The 16,540-nt window shown below is 54.9% G+C and overlaps 2 protein-coding genes across 3 annotated transcripts in view; one reads left to right on the forward strand and one right to left on the reverse strand.

Moving 5' to 3' along the window:
• Window positions 1-1,119, forward strand: part of RYR1 (ryanodine receptor 1) — a gene marked incomplete at its 5' end in the record, with an annotated part of 117,456 nt that extends 116,337 nt beyond the window's left edge. For both annotated transcript variants that reach the window (XM_082862840.1, XM_082862841.1), the window contains 4 exons: window positions 363-427; window positions 519-619; window positions 797-848; window positions 996-1,119. In XM_082862840.1, the coding sequence (XP_082718966.1) occupies window positions 363-427; window positions 519-619; window positions 797-848; window positions 996-1,091 (314 nt within the window). In that variant the 3' untranslated portion in view covers window positions 1,092-1,119. The remainder of the gene's footprint in view (window positions 1-362; window positions 428-518; window positions 620-796; window positions 849-995) is intronic.
• A 311-nt stretch (window positions 1,120-1,430) lies between these two features.
• Window positions 1,431-16,522, reverse strand: MAP4K1 (mitogen-activated protein kinase kinase kinase kinase 1; the record flags this gene model as incomplete). Its single annotated transcript, XM_082863335.1, has 31 exons — window positions 1,431-1,509; window positions 3,397-3,452; window positions 4,045-4,115; window positions 4,200-4,289; window positions 4,491-4,553; window positions 4,838-5,012; window positions 5,539-5,642; window positions 5,769-5,827; window positions 5,914-6,022; window positions 6,797-6,857; window positions 6,948-7,024; window positions 8,051-8,135; window positions 8,528-8,610; window positions 8,703-8,865; window positions 9,303-9,345; window positions 10,075-10,119; window positions 10,197-10,240; window positions 10,320-10,378; window positions 10,853-10,931; window positions 11,150-11,266; window positions 11,888-11,969; window positions 12,080-12,142; window positions 12,570-12,701; window positions 13,159-13,231; window positions 13,321-13,363; window positions 13,519-13,566; window positions 13,657-13,712; window positions 15,200-15,264; window positions 15,994-16,084; window positions 16,197-16,254; window positions 16,424-16,522. The coding sequence occupies 31 exons, from the start codon at window positions 16,520-16,522 to the stop codon at window positions 1,440-1,442; spliced, it is 2,463 nt and encodes an 820-aa protein (XP_082719461.1). The 3' UTR covers window positions 1,431-1,439.
• Between the last annotated feature and the right edge of the window lie 18 nt (window positions 16,523-16,540).

Genomic DNA, 16,540 nt, shown 5'->3' on the forward strand with positions numbered 1-16,540 from the left:
CTCATTTAAGAGTGCAGTCCCAGGATCACATCAGCCTGGATTCATATCCTGGCTCTGCCTCTCCCTACTGTGAGACTTTGGGCAAGTCACCACTCTGAGCCTCAGTTTCTCCATCTGTAAAATGGGGGGTTTTAATTATACTAGCCTCATCGGGTTGTTGTGAGAATTCAATCAATTCATAGGTGGTAAATGTCTGGCTCATGATAAGTGCTCAATAAATGCTAGGTATTATTATTTTTAGGAAGCAGGGTGTGATTAGGGGGATGAGGGTGGGAGGCAGGACTCAGAGGTAGGTAGCCAGAAGAGGAGGGAGTCTGAACTGGGTCAGAGGTTGGGCACTGACTTGCGCCCTGCCACCCCAGGTCTGATCATTGACGCTTTTGGTGAGCTCCGAGACCAACAAGAGCAAGTGAAGGAAGATATGGAGGTAGGTCATATCTGGGGGGGCGACCCAGAGGGATCATGGGGCCCTGGGGGGCTGAATGGGCCTTGACTCTGATGTCTCCTGCCATGCACAGACCAAGTGCTTCATCTGTGGTATCGGCAGCGATTACTTTGATTCAACACCGCATGGGTTCGAGACTCACACACTAGAGGAGCACAACCTGGCCAATTACATGTGAGTGTGGGCCCACTGGCCAATCAGGAGGGTGGGGGCGTGGCTGCCGCCAGCCAGGCCGAAATACTGGCCAGTTAGGGGAGGGGGCATGGTGTCCATGTGGGTGGATTCCCAGCCAGCCAATCAGGAGCAAGTAAGGGTGATTGCGACCTGTCTACCGCTGCCTCCCATCCCCAGGTTTTTCCTGATGTATCTGATAAACAAGGACGAGACCGAACACACGGGTCAGGTAAGGGTGTGTTAATGGGACGACAATGGGCAGAGACATGGTGAATTTTAATATAAGGTCAATCAGCAGGTGACAGTAAAAAGCTCATATCAATATGAAGCATTTGAAGATGTGACCAACCAACCCTTCCCCATCCCCCACCCCTAGGAGTCTTACGTCTGGAAGATGTACCAAGAGAGATGTTGGGATTTCTTCCCGGCTGGCGATTGTTTCCGCAAGCAGTATGAGGACCAGCTTAGCTGAGACACCCCCAGCTGGCCCTTCACCCCCACCTCGAAGGTCCTTATTCTCACAGCAAGCCCCTTAGCCCCCAGATCCCTCCCCGCAAGGCGGCTGGGGGAGGGTGACCATGTACTGGCAAAATAAAGTCTGTGCTACACCCCTGACATCATTGTGCTGGATTGTTGACATTGGGGGGTAGGTGGGCATACAGGAATTCTGCCCTCCTCTCCCCCGCCAACCCAAGAAAACCAAGACGGCAGCAGAGACTGGAGTCATGTTTATTCAGAGACGGGGGCATGTCGTGATCACTAATGTGTGTCCGCTGGGGAGGGAGGTGTGGGGACTGGTTCCTAACACCCCGTCAGGGACTCATTCCTGGATGTAGAGGTTGCTGGGGGCAGTAGGATCATCTGCTGGGCGTGTCTCCACCACCACAGGCCTGGGGAAGGAAGAGAGAAGTCAGTTCATTCATGCATTTGTTCATTCCTTCATCTGCAGAGGAGTTTATGGAGTCTTTGCCAGCACAATGCTGGGCTATAGCAGTGAATGAGCACACATGGCCCCTGCCCTCGGGGAGCTCCATCTAGAGCAGGAGACCAACATGAATCAGTGAATCAGATGAATGCAAAGAAGCATGAGGCACATAACAGGGAAACCTAGCCCAAGGGGTCAGCCAAGGTGCCCCCAAAGAAAGGATGGTGGAGCCTGAAAGAGGCTCAGGAGGGAACTTGGTGAAAAGGCAGGGAAGAGTGTTCTGGGCAGAAAGAACAGCCTGTGCAAAGGCCTTGAGGTGGGAGAGAGCCTGGGGTTTGACTGCAGAAGTCATGGTTTGTGAGCTATGACCAGGATTGGGTATTTATCCTGAGGTCACGGGAAGGATTTAAGCAGGTGGAGAGTGACACAATCAGATCTGGATTTTTTTTTTTTTTTTTTTTTTTTGCTGTACGCGGGCCTCTCACTGCTGCGGCCTCCCCCGCTGCGGAGCACAGGCTCCGGACGCGCAGGCCCAGCGGCCATGGCCCACGGGCCCAGCTGCTCCGCGGCACGTGGGATCCTCCCAGACGGGGGCACGAACCCGCGTCCCCTGCATCGGCAGGCGGACTCTCAACCACTGCGCCACCAGGGAAGCCCCAGATCTGGATTTTAAAAGACCCCTCTGGGCTTCCCTGGTGGTGCAGTGGTTTAGAATCCTCCTGCCAATGCAGAGGACGCAGGTTCGAGCCCTGGTCCGGGAAGATCCCACATGCCATGGAGCAACTAAGCCCGTGCGCCACAACTACTGAGCCTGCGCTCTAGAGGCCGTGAGCCACACTACTGAGCCCATGCACCACAACTACTGAAGCCTGCGCACCTAGAGCCCGTACTCCGCAACAAGAGAAGCCACCGCAATGAGAAGCCCACGCACTGCAACCAAGAGTAGCCCCCGCTCGCCGCAACTAGAGAAAGCCCGCGCGCAGCAACGAAGACCCAACACAGCCAAAAATAAAGAAAAAAAGATAACATCACCAGTAATGGGACAAAACATGTGCTTCCTGATCTGATGCAGTGAAAGGACACACCATCATTTCTGTGGTATTCCTGCCCCAAACGCTTAACCTGGAAACCTCAAACCCAGTTGAGGGACATTCTGTAAAACAAGTTTCCTGTACTCTTCAAAAGTGTCAAGGTTATGAAAAGCCAGGAAAGTCTGAAGAATTGTCCTAGGCTCAAGACTAAAGAAACATTACTCCAAAATGCAGCCCATCATCCTGGATTATATCCTGGACGAGAAAAAACATATTATTTTTTGGTTATAAAGAGCAAGAGCATCATTGGAACAACTGGTGAGACTCGAACGAGCGTGTGAATTAGAAGGTAGTGATATTTCACTGTTATTTTCTTGATTTTGACAGCTGTATTGTGGTTTGTAAGAGTATGTCCTGGCCTTCATTTAGGAAACATACACTGAAGTATTTAGGGGTAAATTGGCATCACGTCTGCAATTCACATGCAAATAGAAAAAAATTATACATATATGAAAGGGAAGAATAAAGCAAATGTGGCTAAAACATAATATATGGGGAATCTGGGTGAAGGGGATACACAATTTTTAAATTTATTTTTGCAACTTCTCTGAGAGTCTAAAATTATGTCAAAATAAAAAGTTAGGATAAAAATTAAAAAATGAAAATTCCACCTTGGCTGCTGTGTGGGGAATGGACTATAGGGGGCAGAGATGGAAGCAGGGAGACCAGGCGAGAGGATGTCCAGGCCACAGATACAGGTGGCTGGGGATACCTCCGGATGCCCTCTCCACATCAGAAGCCCCCCCTTCCCGAGTTCATACCTGGGGGAGCCAAGCAGACGGAAGGTGAGGGTGGGGTCTCTCAGCTCCTGCAGCAGCTGGGGGAAAAAGTGCTGTGTCAGTGTCTCTCCTTTAAAGAGAGCAGGGGACAAGGTCTCTGAACTCCTCAGGTCCAGAAATAATCATTCTTGCCAACACCGCTCATCAGCTGTGTGACGTCAGGCGAGTTACTTAACCTCTCTGCACCTCAGATTACTAACCTTTGAAATCATAGTACCTACCTGATAGGCAATCACGAAGATTAAGTAAAATACAAAACTGTAAGGGCAGAGCCTGACACATGGTGTTCTGTGAGGTAAGCACCATTTTTCACTCCATTTTCCACTCCATTTTCCGGATGAGAAAAGTGAGGCACAGGAAGATTAAGTCATTTGCCTAAGGTCAGTCATCTGGATTCCAACCCAGGCAGTCTGGGCCATGCTCTTAACCCACATATCTCTACAGTGACCCTGGATGAGGTCTGGACCTAAGCGACACTGGGGTAGAGAAGGGGACCCGTCTGAACTGAGCCTAGAGAAAGCTTCTCCTCCAGGACTTCACACCCTGACTCAGTTCTCCCAGTCCATCTGATGAATGAGATGACTGACATGGGAGGGGCTGGGTTGCGGGGGCTGGGACGGAGGAGCTTACCTGGTCCGAGCCTAGAGCCCACACCTGCACTCCATGCTTCCAGAAGGCCTGGAGCCGACCCCCGACCATAGCTGGGAGGAAAGCAGTGCCTGTTACCCTTGGCTTTCCCTTAAGCCTCCAACCTGGACCCCGGACCCTATCATCCCAGCACATACCCACGGCCTCCACTGCTTCAGTCATGGGGATCTCTGGAGTTCGAAGCCCCCTGACTGGGGCCCCCTCTGGGGTCACCAGCTTCAGAGACCCTAGAAGGAGGTAGAGCGGGGTCTTTAAGAGCAGTAAGCGGGACTTAGGAGGTTATGGAGGGACCAGACAATAAATTCAGCGTGAGAAGCAAAGCAGGATGGACAAGGACTGGAGGGGCTCAGCGTTTCTGAGAGAGGTACAGGTTCTGGGGTTCGGAGATCTAGGAATAGTGGGGGAAAGGGAGGGAGGAAGATTCTTACCGTCCATCAACACCATCACCTTGTCTTCCTCGACCTGAGTCACCTGTACTGGTCCCTTGTGCTCTGCTTGAGAGGCGGGGGTTCAAGGACCAATTCCACCTCACTCCGCCTTTCCCAAGCAAGCGGGCTAGGCACCCTGTCCATTCCCAAGCAAAAGGGCTAAACCTCGCCCATCATAGAGTTCCCCAGTTCCCTGTCATCAATCTCACCAATTATATATACCCAATGTTCTCCCGTCCCCTCTCGTTTTAACCCCTTTCTCAATTACGCCTCAGGCTAAGCACCGCCCAGTCACCCAGACCCAACCCTCCCAAACTGATAAGCCCCACCCCTCCCAGAGCCTGCACCTGTGCTCATCTCGCCCAGCCAGCAGGAGAGCGCGCCGAAGCGCACGGTGTGGAAGAGCACCGACTTCGCAGGCCGCCCGGGGCTCACGCCGATGCACACGGCGGGCAACTCGGAGCCTGGCCCGGTCAGCAGTGCAAACACCGGCAGAGGCGTAGGTAGCGGGAACAGCACCTGCTGCGGAACGCGCAGGGAGGGGCGGGCTCAGAGAAGGCTTGGGGCGGGGCCTGAGCGGGGGCGGGTTCTTGGAGGACAGTGGGCGTGGGGCTTCCGAAGTATTTCCTAAGTATTCCCTTGCCAAGAAACTTCAGGGGGTGAGGCCTCAGAGGGCTTAGAAATTGACGGATGTGCCCTCAGAGTGGGCGCGGCTTCCGTTTGGGGCCGTGCCGCCTTGGCGACAGAGAGGCAGGGCCCCCGGGGGCTGTGGCCCCAAAGGCAGCAAAGTCTCCTTAGAGACTCAAAGAACCTGAATGGGGTCTCCTTAGAGGTGGGGGGAGGGGCATAGGGCCTGAAGAATAATTAGGCCGGGGTGAGGAGCGGAGCTGAAAGATCGGTGAGGAGCCTCCAGGTGGGCGGGGCCTTGGGGAGATTGGGGCGGGGCCTCGGGTGGAAGGCCGGATTCGTGGAGCTCTCAACAGAAGCGTAGAGTGGATGGCCCTGGCCACCCAATCTGACAAAGTCCCCAGCGTCTGCAGGCTCCTACCCGAACCAGCAGGAACTTGTTCATGGGCTGGTACCACTGAAGCAGGACCACGGATGTCTCCAATGCCCCACACAGGAACGGGCCCCCGGAGCTCGCGCCCTCTGCTGTGGAGGTAAGGATACATCTTTCCCCGGGCTCTGTTCACCCTGCCTTAACTCTGCAATCCTCTCCGGTCGAGAGGGAGTCCAAGTCCCGCCCCCTCTCTGCACACCCATGGGGTTTTCTCTCACCCACACAGCACGCCCGGCAGCCTTTGGTGTCCTGGATCTTAGTGGAGACCATGTTCTTCCTGCAGAAGAAGGGAGGCGTGAATGGGGGGAGGGACGGCAGAAATGAGGCATTAGAGGGGTCAGAGGTGCCACTGCGGGCTGGTACCTTGCCAGTAGCCGGTGGGGGCTAATGTGAGCGATGGGGCTTCCTGTTCTGGCCTCTTTCCGTTCCAGTAGGCCCAAGATGCTATGAGAATACAGGTGGGGGGTCTTTCCTGCAGTGTGTGTGTATGTAGGGGAAGCAGGCAGTTATAGGACACTGCACACTCCCACCTTTTCCCTATCCCATCACTTGGCCCCATCCCTTTAAAATGCCCAAGCCCTCAAGTCTCAAGCCCGTTTATTTACTCATTTTTCACGCAACATATTTTAAATGCCCACTGTAGGCCAGGCACTGTGCTTGGCTCTGGTGAACCATTAATGGTGAGTAAAATAATTACGTTCCCTACCCTCATGGTGCTTGTAGCCACATGACAAATGATGGACACTTAACCAGTCAGATGAAGTTACACACATTACAAAATTTAAGAAAAAAACGTATCTACAAATTCTGCAAAAGTCTGTCATCACAAACTTTTGGCTTGGGGTCTCCTCATAAATTAGAAATTCTTTTACACAAAGTGTTTATAAAACAATGCCACATAATTTTAATCTACCACTTGCTCGCTCTATTTTAGTAAAGCATGGAACAAGTACTAACTGTCATCTGAACATCAAAGAAATGTAAAGACTGACTTCTTGTGGAAATTACCTCAAAACTGACTTGAGAGGTGGGCACTACTGTGAGCCCCATTTTACAGATGGGGAAACTGAGGCTCAGGGAGAAGTCTCTTGCCCCAAGTCCCACAGTGGAAAAGTGGCTGGAATTTGAACTGTAGGCTCTGTGAAGGGGGAGCCTAATTTTTTTTTTCAGCCATGCCCAGCTATCTCCCAACCCCTTGACTCCTTAAGTTCTGACTCCCCACCCTCCCACCCAGCCATAACCAGACCTGAGAGAGACATGAGGACATTGTTGATAGAGTACACCCAGGTAGTCCGGCTAGAAAAAAGCTGTAGAGGAAGGGGAGATGGCTCCTGTAAGACCCCAGCAACCCCAACTCCAGCCCCCACCCTTGGCCCATCCTAGGTGCTGCCCCTCACCATCTCCAGTGTGGCCTCCTGATCATTTCGGTTCAGGATGAAAATGCCTTCCTCAGCCCCCAGGAGCAGGTGCTGGTCTGGGGAGCACAGACATGAGGATGCTGGGACCTGCCTCATAGTGGGGGACTTCCCAGACCCCCCTATGGCCCCAAACACTGGTACTCTGTTCGCCAGCCCTGACCCTCAATTCTCTGCTCTCCCTCCAAACTGACACTTCCGGCCTCTGTTCCCCAAATCTGAACTCAAACCCTGACCAGTTCCCCTGAGCTGATCTCACTCTCACCAGCCTCTGACCACCACTGGTTCTGGTGGTTCTTCCATCCCTGACTGGCAAATCCTGACCCTCTGTCCCCTCAATTCTGCCCCCAACATTAGATGTGACTCCCCGAATAGCCCTCTAAATTCTTTCCCTCTTTCTCCCCAGTTCTGGTCCCTGAATGCTAATCCTATCTCAACACTGATCCTCAAATTCAGACAGCCCTCCATATGGCTTTTTCTGTCCAGTGTGACCCCGAAAACTCTAATACTGTTTCCTTAACATTTATCCCTCACTGACCTTGTCTCCACATCTTTGATCCCCAAACTCTCTCCCCTTCTGCTACATTCTAATCCCCAAAACTCCTGGCCTCCAAATCCTGATCCCAGTCTCTCTACCATTAACCTACAACCGAGGTTAATGGGGTCCAACTGTCCTGGATCTTGTACCCCAAACTCTGACCTTTCTGCTATATCTGACACTCCTTTTTAAAAATTTATTTATTTTTTATTTTGGCTACACCGCACAGCATGTGGGACCTTAGTTCCCCGACCAGGGATCGAACCCCTGCCCCCTGTGGTGGAAGCGCAGAGTCTTAACCACTGGACCCCCGGGGAAGTCCCATATCTGACACTCCCGGCCTCCAAACTCTAATTTTCCTAGTCTTCACTCTCAAACTCATCTTCACTCTACCCATCTTTGATCCCTCAACTCCACCTGTAACTCCTGGCTGTGCCCCTGCCTCAGCTCTGCCACTCCCTCCCCTCCCCTGTCCCTGCCTTTGTGCCTTCCATTAAGGGCCCTCCCCGTCCCCGCCACACTCTCCATGACCCTCCTGAATGCTCACCCTTGGTGGAGGGGTGCGTCCAGGCTGCCGTGCTGTGGATCCGGAGGGGGCAGCCATTGAATAACTTTACAAGAAGGGCACATCCCTGGGTGGGCCATGGGGGCGGGGCAACAGCAGATCCAGCAAAAGGGAGGAGGGGACAGGAAGGCGTGGTGGTTAAGATTTGGAAGCAAGAGTGCCAAGGTTCAAATCCTGCCTCTGCTTCCTCAAAGGTTTATACCTTGGAAAGCTACTTACCTCTCTGTGCCTCAGTTTCCCCAGTTTGAAATGGGGGATAACACCTATCTCTACGACATGTACCTCTTTCTGTGAAGGTATACACCTTGTAAAGACACGAGATCAGTGTCTGGCACAGAGGAACTGCTCAACGTATGTCACCTGTTATATTATTAGTCTTCCCAGCCCAACCCCCCCCACTCCCACCATGCATCCCCAGCCCCATCCAGAGGTGTGAGTCCTCAGCACGGCTGGCCTCACCTTTCTCTTCATCTTTTCCTTCTTGGGGGGCAACAGTGGGGGCTGGTCAGGCTCCCAGGGGGCTGGGTTCCAGAGTGAGGGTTCTGAGATGGGGTGGGGAAAATCAGCCCCCAAACCCCCCTAACCCTGCCACACCCCACCTCCGCCCACCTCCCACCCCAGCCTGCCCTGTCACCTGAGTGGGCAGTTAGGTGGGGGCTTCGCATGGCTGGGGGAGGCCCAAGATGTGGGGTGCGTGGAGGAGGCCCACTGGCACATCGGACTAGCACCCCCGGGCTCAGCTGTCCCTCATCCCCAGTTTCCCCAGGACCCTCGTCCGATGGAGAACGGAACTTGGGCTTTGGAGAGAGAGAAGGACGGTGGGGGAATACATTAGATGATCTGAGAGAGAGGGCGCCCTTCAATCTGCCTCCACCAGAACTGACAGTAGGTCATGGCTCTGACCCTCCCCACGATGTCCGACCACCACTCCAGCCTTCCCCTCTAACCCACGCCCAACATCGACACATGCCGGCAACTAAAGGGCGAGTGCTGGGTGCAGCAGGCGTTTCCAAGGACCAGCTACTGACCAGTGTCCATCGGGCTAAATATTCTGAGTCCCACCCCTAGGGTTGGGGTTACCACTTCCAGATCCCAATGTGCTTATCGTCCCAGTCTTCCCAGAATTCAAAGGACCCGGCATCCCAGACTCCAGCCCTAGAGGCCTCAGTATCCCAGCATCTATGGACTCTGGCCTCCTGGCCCTGTGGCCCCCAGCTCTGACCCAGGGCCTTACCTTGGGGGGCAGCGGAGGAGGTGTGTCTTCTGCAGGGGTGGGGCTGGAACACAATGATGGGGTAAGCAGGTGCGGGTGTGGGGAACAAGCACTGGGGAGGGTTGGGGCCAGAGGTCTGAGCTCAGGAGGCTCAGAGGGCAGCGCGGTCTGGGCTGGGGCCGAGGGCTAAAGGACTGATAACCATGATGTTAACAGTAACAGCAACTCTTGGATATCGAGTGCTGACATGCAGCAAGTCTCTGCACCTTCACGCCCGCCTAGGAACACAGATCCTATGAGCTCCCGGGGGTCAGGTTCTCACTTGGTGCCAGGCGCGCTGCCCGTGAGCCCATGACAGACGAGACGTGTGGGATGGATGGGTGGGCCCTGAGGCTGACACAGGCCTGGGGCTGGGGGAGATGGGGGCCTGGGCCGACTGCTGGGGCTGAGGGCCTGACATGGGGGAAAGGTTCAGCCTGAGGCTGGGTGAGATGAAGAAAGATGAGGGCCGGGGGTTCAGGGTTAGGACCGCAGTTGAGATCTGGGGGTAGGAGCAACCTCTGGCCGGAGCCGGGGACTGAGATGTAGCAGGGAGCCCAGGGTTGAGTTGGGGTGGGGTTGAGGGTCAGGGGTCCGGCGTGAAGGAAGATGGGGGCATTGAGGGTCCAGTCAGGGGTCAGGGGTCAGCGCTGAGTGGTAGAAGGAAAGCAGGGGCTGAGGCTGGGGTCGGGGTGGAAGGAAGGTGGGGTCGTAGGAAGGTGGGGGCTGGGGGGGGCTTGTGGAGCTGTCTTACATGTCCACGTCGTCGTAGTCATCATCAGACTCCGACAGGTGCCTCCTGAGGAGGGACAGGTATGAGCCTCGGGTGGTCCCCACATGTAGCCCAGCCTGCCTCCCACCCTGAGGGTCCCTGACCTAGGACTGCTGCTCTTGAAGTCTCCAGGGGGCTGTAAGCGAGCCTGCGGGATAGTAAAGGGTCAGCGGTGGCCCAGTGGGAGGGGAGGGGAGGGCGGCTGGGCGGCAGGGGAGGCATCTCACCGTGTCGGCTGTGGGTCTGGACTCCATGCCTCTGAGCTTCCTGAACTCCATGTGCCGCCCTGGGGGTGACACACAGTGAGCTGGGGACGTGGATTTGGGAACAAAAAGAGTAGAACTGGGGGTGGGGTCTGGGATCAGGGTCTCAGGACTGGAGCTGTCGCTCCAGGGGAGGGATCTTGGTTTACAGGGGTCTCATTTGGGGGTCAGGGTTTGAGGTCAGGGAGCTGGGGGCTCAGAATGGTTACAGAGTGTTTGTTTTGAGGTTCCACCTGGGTACCAAGGATCAGACAAAGATTTCTGAGGTCTCTGGGAGTCCTGGTGGTTGTGGGAAGTCTCAGGGGGTCTGTCTGCAGGACAGAGAGGTAGGGGTCTCTAGAGGCACTTTGTAGATCAGGTGGTGATGAGGTTTTCTCTGGGGTCTCCTGTGGGGTCAGATGGTGATGGGGTTCTCTGGGGCCTCTGGCCGTCTGATGAGGGGGCATCTCGTGGCTTATAGGGTCAGGTGTCCCCGGACGTAGGAATTCTCTACTCACGACAGCAATCTGCGTCTGGGATCCCCAGAGAGCTGGAGCGATGGGTGGATCTGATCCGCCGAGGGATGGCGGGGGGGAGCTGGGCAGAGCAGTGACTGCATCAGGCCCATGCCCTCTAACAGCCCTCACCACCCCGTGGGCCCAGCTTGGAGCCCTTGGTCCTCCCATAACCTCTGTGCCTCCAGCCCTGCGCCAAGCTCCCCATCCTCACTGGCTTTTTTCCTTCTAAGACAGGCAGCAAGGGGGTGCTCCAGGCAGGGGAACAGCGTGAGCCAAGTGGGGGGGCGGGTCCCTCACCTCAGGCTCCTCATCTTCAATCTCGCCAACAGGGGCCCCCTTCCCTGGGTTCCTCAGTTTGTCAAGAAGATCTACGATCAGGCCTCTGTTTAGCCCAGGCTGGGACACCAGTTGATGCTGGGGGAGGGGAGGAGGGTGTCAGCAGACAGAGGGCTGGGCTGGAGAGAGAGGGTTGGGACGAGGGGCTGGAGAACCCATCTAAGGGAATCTGGTGGGGAAGTTGCCAACAGAGGAAGACGCAGGGAATTCTGGGGACCTGGGGGATTCTGAGGAGTCTGACGGGATTAGATAAACTTAGGGTAGGGCACTTCCCTGGCGGTCCAGTGGTTAAGAGTCCCCGCTTCCACTACAGGGGGCACGGGCTCCATCGCTACTCAAGGAGATAAGATCCCGCATGGGCGCATCGCGGCCAGAAAAGAAAAAATAGGGTAGTTGGAGAATTCCAAAGGTGTCTTAGAGGGGACTGGAGTTCCCCTGGAATTCCAAAGCACAGCCAGGAATGGGTCCTGAAGCCCTTGGGATTTGTGAGTTTTAAGAACTCAGCGTATCTTGGAAAAAGGTCTGGGATACAATTTGCAGAGTCTTGGGGATCCCTGGGGAATTCGGAGGGACTAGGGACTTTGAAAGGGCCATGGGGGTTCTGTGGGATGAAATTATCAACGTTCTAGGGAGCTGTGGGAGGCCCTGGGGGATTCCGGGGGTGAGTCTGGGAAGGCTTCTCTGGGAGGGGAGGTTTACAGTGAGCATCTTGGTGGCGCTGGGTCGTTTCTTGGCGCTCTTAGTGAGGGTGACTTTGACAAAGTTGTGGAAGGCAGCCGACCTTGGGAGGAAGAAGGCAAGTTCTGCGGTAAGGGCACCAGAGACCCTCCCATCAGACCATCGCCCCTGGCTCCACCCTCCCTCTCCCTCCTTCCCATCAACCTCTCCTACCATTTGCCTTTTTCCTTTAGCCTTGGGGGCTGGTAGCCACTCTTGGTCATGAGGAAGAGAACTCTATAAAAGTAGGACAGAATATGGGGATCAGACTTTCCAGCGGAGGTCAGACCTCGTGGCTCAAGGGAACCCCAATAGCACTAAGATCAGCAGAGAGCCAAGTGGGGGACAGAATGAGAACGAGGGTTAGGATTTACAAGGCATGGGATGCCACTTCTAGGGGATACTGCTTATCCCATTACAGAGCTCCTGCAGTCTCGCAGGGAGCCTCAAGATGGCGCTCCCCGTGTTGGGGGCTCCTGGTGTGGAGGGCTGGAGAAAAGGCTTTCTGGGCTCAGGGGAGCCTGAGGGTCTCGGATGGAGCTCAGAACAAGGGGGTGTCTCCTGTAGGGGGTCTCGTGGTGGGGAAGCAGGTTGGGGGCTGGTGTCCAGGGTCAGAGTTGAGTGGGGTCTCTGCGACTAGGGGGACATGCCCACATCTGCCTACCTGAGAGGGTGCACGTCAAAGAGCGGTGGCTGTAGCTCGGCTAATTCGATGGCTGTGACGCCCAGGGACCAGATGTCACACAGCTCATTGTATCCCCCCTTCAGGGCCACGGCCGCCACTTCTGGAGCCATCCTGGGGGCAGAGACCCTCAGAGAGCCAGGGCTGACACAGGAGGACGAGGGGAGACTTTTGGGGGGGGTAGGAGAGAGACAAGGAGAACGGGGCATACAGAGAGACAGATGCAGAGAGAAACATAAAGATGGAGAGAGACAGACATAAAGACGGAGCGAGGTAAAGGCAGAGAGACAGAGACAGAGAGAGAGAGAGAGGGAGGCAAACGTGGACAGATATGGAAAGACAGAGAGATCAGGATAAAAATCAACACAAACACTGAGAGGAACAGGTGGAGGGGGCACAGAGAGACCTAGGTAAATGGAAAACTCAAAAGGGAGCCCAAGAGAAGACAGAACATTCAACAGAACAAGGTAGAGGCAGGGCAAAAAGCCAGGATGGAGATTCCCAGAGACCCAGGCTGGGAAAAGCTGCTGCCCCCTGCACCACCCCCAGCTGCCAGCCAGGCACCCCTCACCAGTAGGGTGTCCCAATGAAAGAGAGGCGTCGAGCCAGCGTTGCCCCGATCTGGGCCGAGATACCAAAGTCAGCTAGAGGCAGAGAGAGAGATATAGTGACCTCTCCTGTCCCCTTGGGCCCCCAGCCAGTCCCCCTCCAGAGCCCCACCAGCCACACTCACCCAGTCTGACCTCCCCAGCATCATTGATGAGGATGTTGGCTCCCTGGGGAAGAGGGGGCGATTAGAGGCTGTCAGAGATACCCCCCAAGTCCAATGCTGCCGCCACTCCCTGTCCCACACCACCCCGAGCCCTCCAAGCACCACTCCCATATCCTGGGCTCCCCACCCACCAAGGCCACCTTTCTGCCCCTAGACCACCTTGATGTCCCGGTGTATCTTCTTCTGTGAGTGGAGATAGGCCAGTCCCTGGGGAGGAGGGTGGACACGGGGGCTGTAAGTGTCCGGGGGCTGGAGCAGAGCCCTGCCCCTACCCAAGCCCACAGAGCATCTCCTCACCTGGAGCACTTCCCGGCAGACATAGCTGATCTGTAGCTCTGACAGGGGGCCTGTCACTGCAAAGGTCACGCCGGTGCGGTGTTGGGTGCGGGCCAGGCCCCTGGCCGCCACCCACACCAGCTGAGAGGGTGCCACATAGAGAGGGGGAAACAGGATGGGACAAGTAGGGGGAGGAGGCAAAGGGGTGGTCAGCAACAGAGAGAGGGGCAGCGATGCAGGGAACCAGAGGCCGGAGGGAGAGAGGTTCGTTCAACATATATTTACCACGTGCCTACTGTGTGCCAGCCACCGTGGCAGGCACCGGGGATACAGCTGTGGACAAAAGAGGCAGAGATCCCTGCCCTCATGGAGAGAACATTCCGGTGGGGGAGATGGACAGTAGACAAGATAAACAGGTAAGATATACAGTACGTGAGATGCTAATAAATAGAAGAAAAATAAAGCAAGAAAAGACAACAGGAAATATGTGTGGGAAGGGGTATGACATTTTACACAGGGTGATCAACCCTGAGAAGGTGACGGCGGTGAAGATGGGAGCAGCAAGTGCAAAGGCCCAGAGGCAGGAGAGTGCCTGGCGGGTCTGGAAAGCAGTAAAGTGGATGGAGCGGAGATGAGGTGTGTCCGCTTGGGGTTTGCCAGTGGGGGTCAGACTTGCCGGCTGTGATGAGAAATTTGGGCTTGGCTTTGGAGGGAACTGGAAGGTATGGAAGGGCTCTGAGCAGGGGGTGATGTCACTTTGTAAAATGAGGAAAGGCAGAGAGAGACAGGGAGAGAGACAGAGAGAGAAAGAGAATCAGGAACAGACCCAAATTGAGGCAGAGAAAGAAAGACATGGTCAGAGAACAAAAAGTGGGAAAACAGACATGGTGAGAAAGAGACACAAAGGGGTGAAGAGGATACACTAGAGAGAGACAGTAGGCAGAGGGGTTAGAGACCAGGTCTGACGGGCTGGCAGGGTGAGTCACTTCCTCTCTGTGGGCCTCAGTTTCCCCCTCTGAGGACTTCTTAATGAAGTCCTTCCTTCCTGGCATTTGAGGTCTGAGGCCAGAGGGAGACCTGGAGATGGTCGAAGATAGAGGTGCACAAGAGAAAACTCGAAGTGATCAGAGGCCCACCCCACCCACACCCTCCAATGCTCCGAGAGAGTGAAAAGCAGGCTAAGAGAATCAGAAATGCATTCACTATTAAATGAACATGTGGGCACTGAGGATGAGCCAGAAATGCAGAAATACTCAAACGCATGAATACACCTTGGTGAGAAAATGCAGACACGGGGAAGATGGGGCAGGGGAAGTAGAGGGGATCATTGCATGCAGAAAGACTGGGGCTGGACTCTCAGGTCCTGGAGGACAGGGGTCAGTGCCCGCTCGGTCACCACAGTATCCCCAGCATCATACAGGCCAGGCCAGGCCCAGAGGAGGGGCCGGCTTACTGTGTGAAATATGGACCGTAAAGACAGTCCCAGGAGACACAAAGGCAGAGAGACAGGACAGGCGAATTGGGGGGAATGGGGCTACCTGGATCCCTGTGCCCTTCCTCTCACCTTGGTAGATGTCCTGGAGAGAACCAGCCCCACAGAATTCCATGCAGATCCAGAGCTTCTGCAGCCTGTAACAGTTCAAAAGCAATACTAATAACAGCAGTAATGATTATAGGATACCTCCTGGCTCACTGTCCATCTTATTCTAGTTCAACAAGAACTTTAATGTAAGAGCTGTCATCTCTCTATTGCCCACTACAGTGAGAGCATCCCATTTTATAGATGGGGAAGTTGAGGCTCAGAGAGGAAATATATGTTTAGGATCAACTGGAGTGGAACCCAGCTCTTTGGGCTCCTGACCCGTGGCATCCTCTGTCGTCCCATGCTAACCTAGGAGACAGGGTAGAGACCTCACAGGTTGTGGAAGTTCGGAGGGGACAGAGGAGCTAGGATACCAGGTCTGGGGGACAGAGGACTTTATTGGGGCATCTGGGATCTTAATTTGGGGGTCAGGGAATTTAGGGGTTCGTATTAAAGGAAATGAAAGTGAAACTAGGGGACCCGAAGGGCAAAATGATGAAAGATTAGTTTTAGGGGACTTGGTTTCAGGTTTGGTTACTCTGAAGGGTTCAGTTTGGTGGACCCCTAGTCAGAAATGGGAGTTATTTATTGGAGATTAGATTTGGGGGTGCTCTGGTCAAAAAAGTGGGACTTTGGGCTGGGGATCAAGTTAGGAGTGCCCCAGTTAAAAATGGGGGTCCAGGATTAGAGGTCAGGTTAGGGGGTACCCTAGTCAGGAATGGGAGCTCGCGTGTAGGGGCTGGGCTGGGTGTCAGGGCAGGTCTGAGGCTCATCACCAGAGATAACTCCCATGGTAGGCAACGATGTTGGCGTGCCGACAAGTTTTCAAGATGAGGATTTCCTTCTGAAGTGTGGAAACATCATCGTCTGCAAGGAGGGACAGAGAGAAAAGGCTGCTACAGGGAGGGAGTATGGGGGAGATCCCAGTGTCCCAGGAGGTGGGCGTGTGGGGAAGAAGCTCCTGAGGTCCTCTCCTCACCAGGCTCCATCTTCACCATCTTCAACGCCACCAGGTCCCCCGTCACCTTGTCTCGAGCCTTGTAAAGGGGAAGTTGGCAGTCAGGCGGGCTCCATTCGCCTGCGTTCCTCCTCAGCAACCCTGAACCAAAGCCAAGGACTGGGACCCTCGCACATCCCCTTCCCTTCTTGGGCCTCACCCCAAAGGTCACCGGTTTGAGGGTGATGGAGAATGAGGGGGTTCCTCACCTTGAAGACTTCCCCATAGGTGCCACCACCCAGCCGCTGTAGCAGGTCATAGTGGTCCCGGGGATCCCTATTAAAGATGTCAGGGTCCACGAGGTCCATTCCTGGGGCCCGGAGCTG

Source organism: Leucopleurus acutus (genome assembly GCF_964270905.1).
Source record: "Leucopleurus acutus genome assembly, chromosome: 20".
Lineage (NCBI taxonomy): Eukaryota > Metazoa > Chordata > Mammalia > Artiodactyla > Delphinidae > Leucopleurus > Leucopleurus acutus.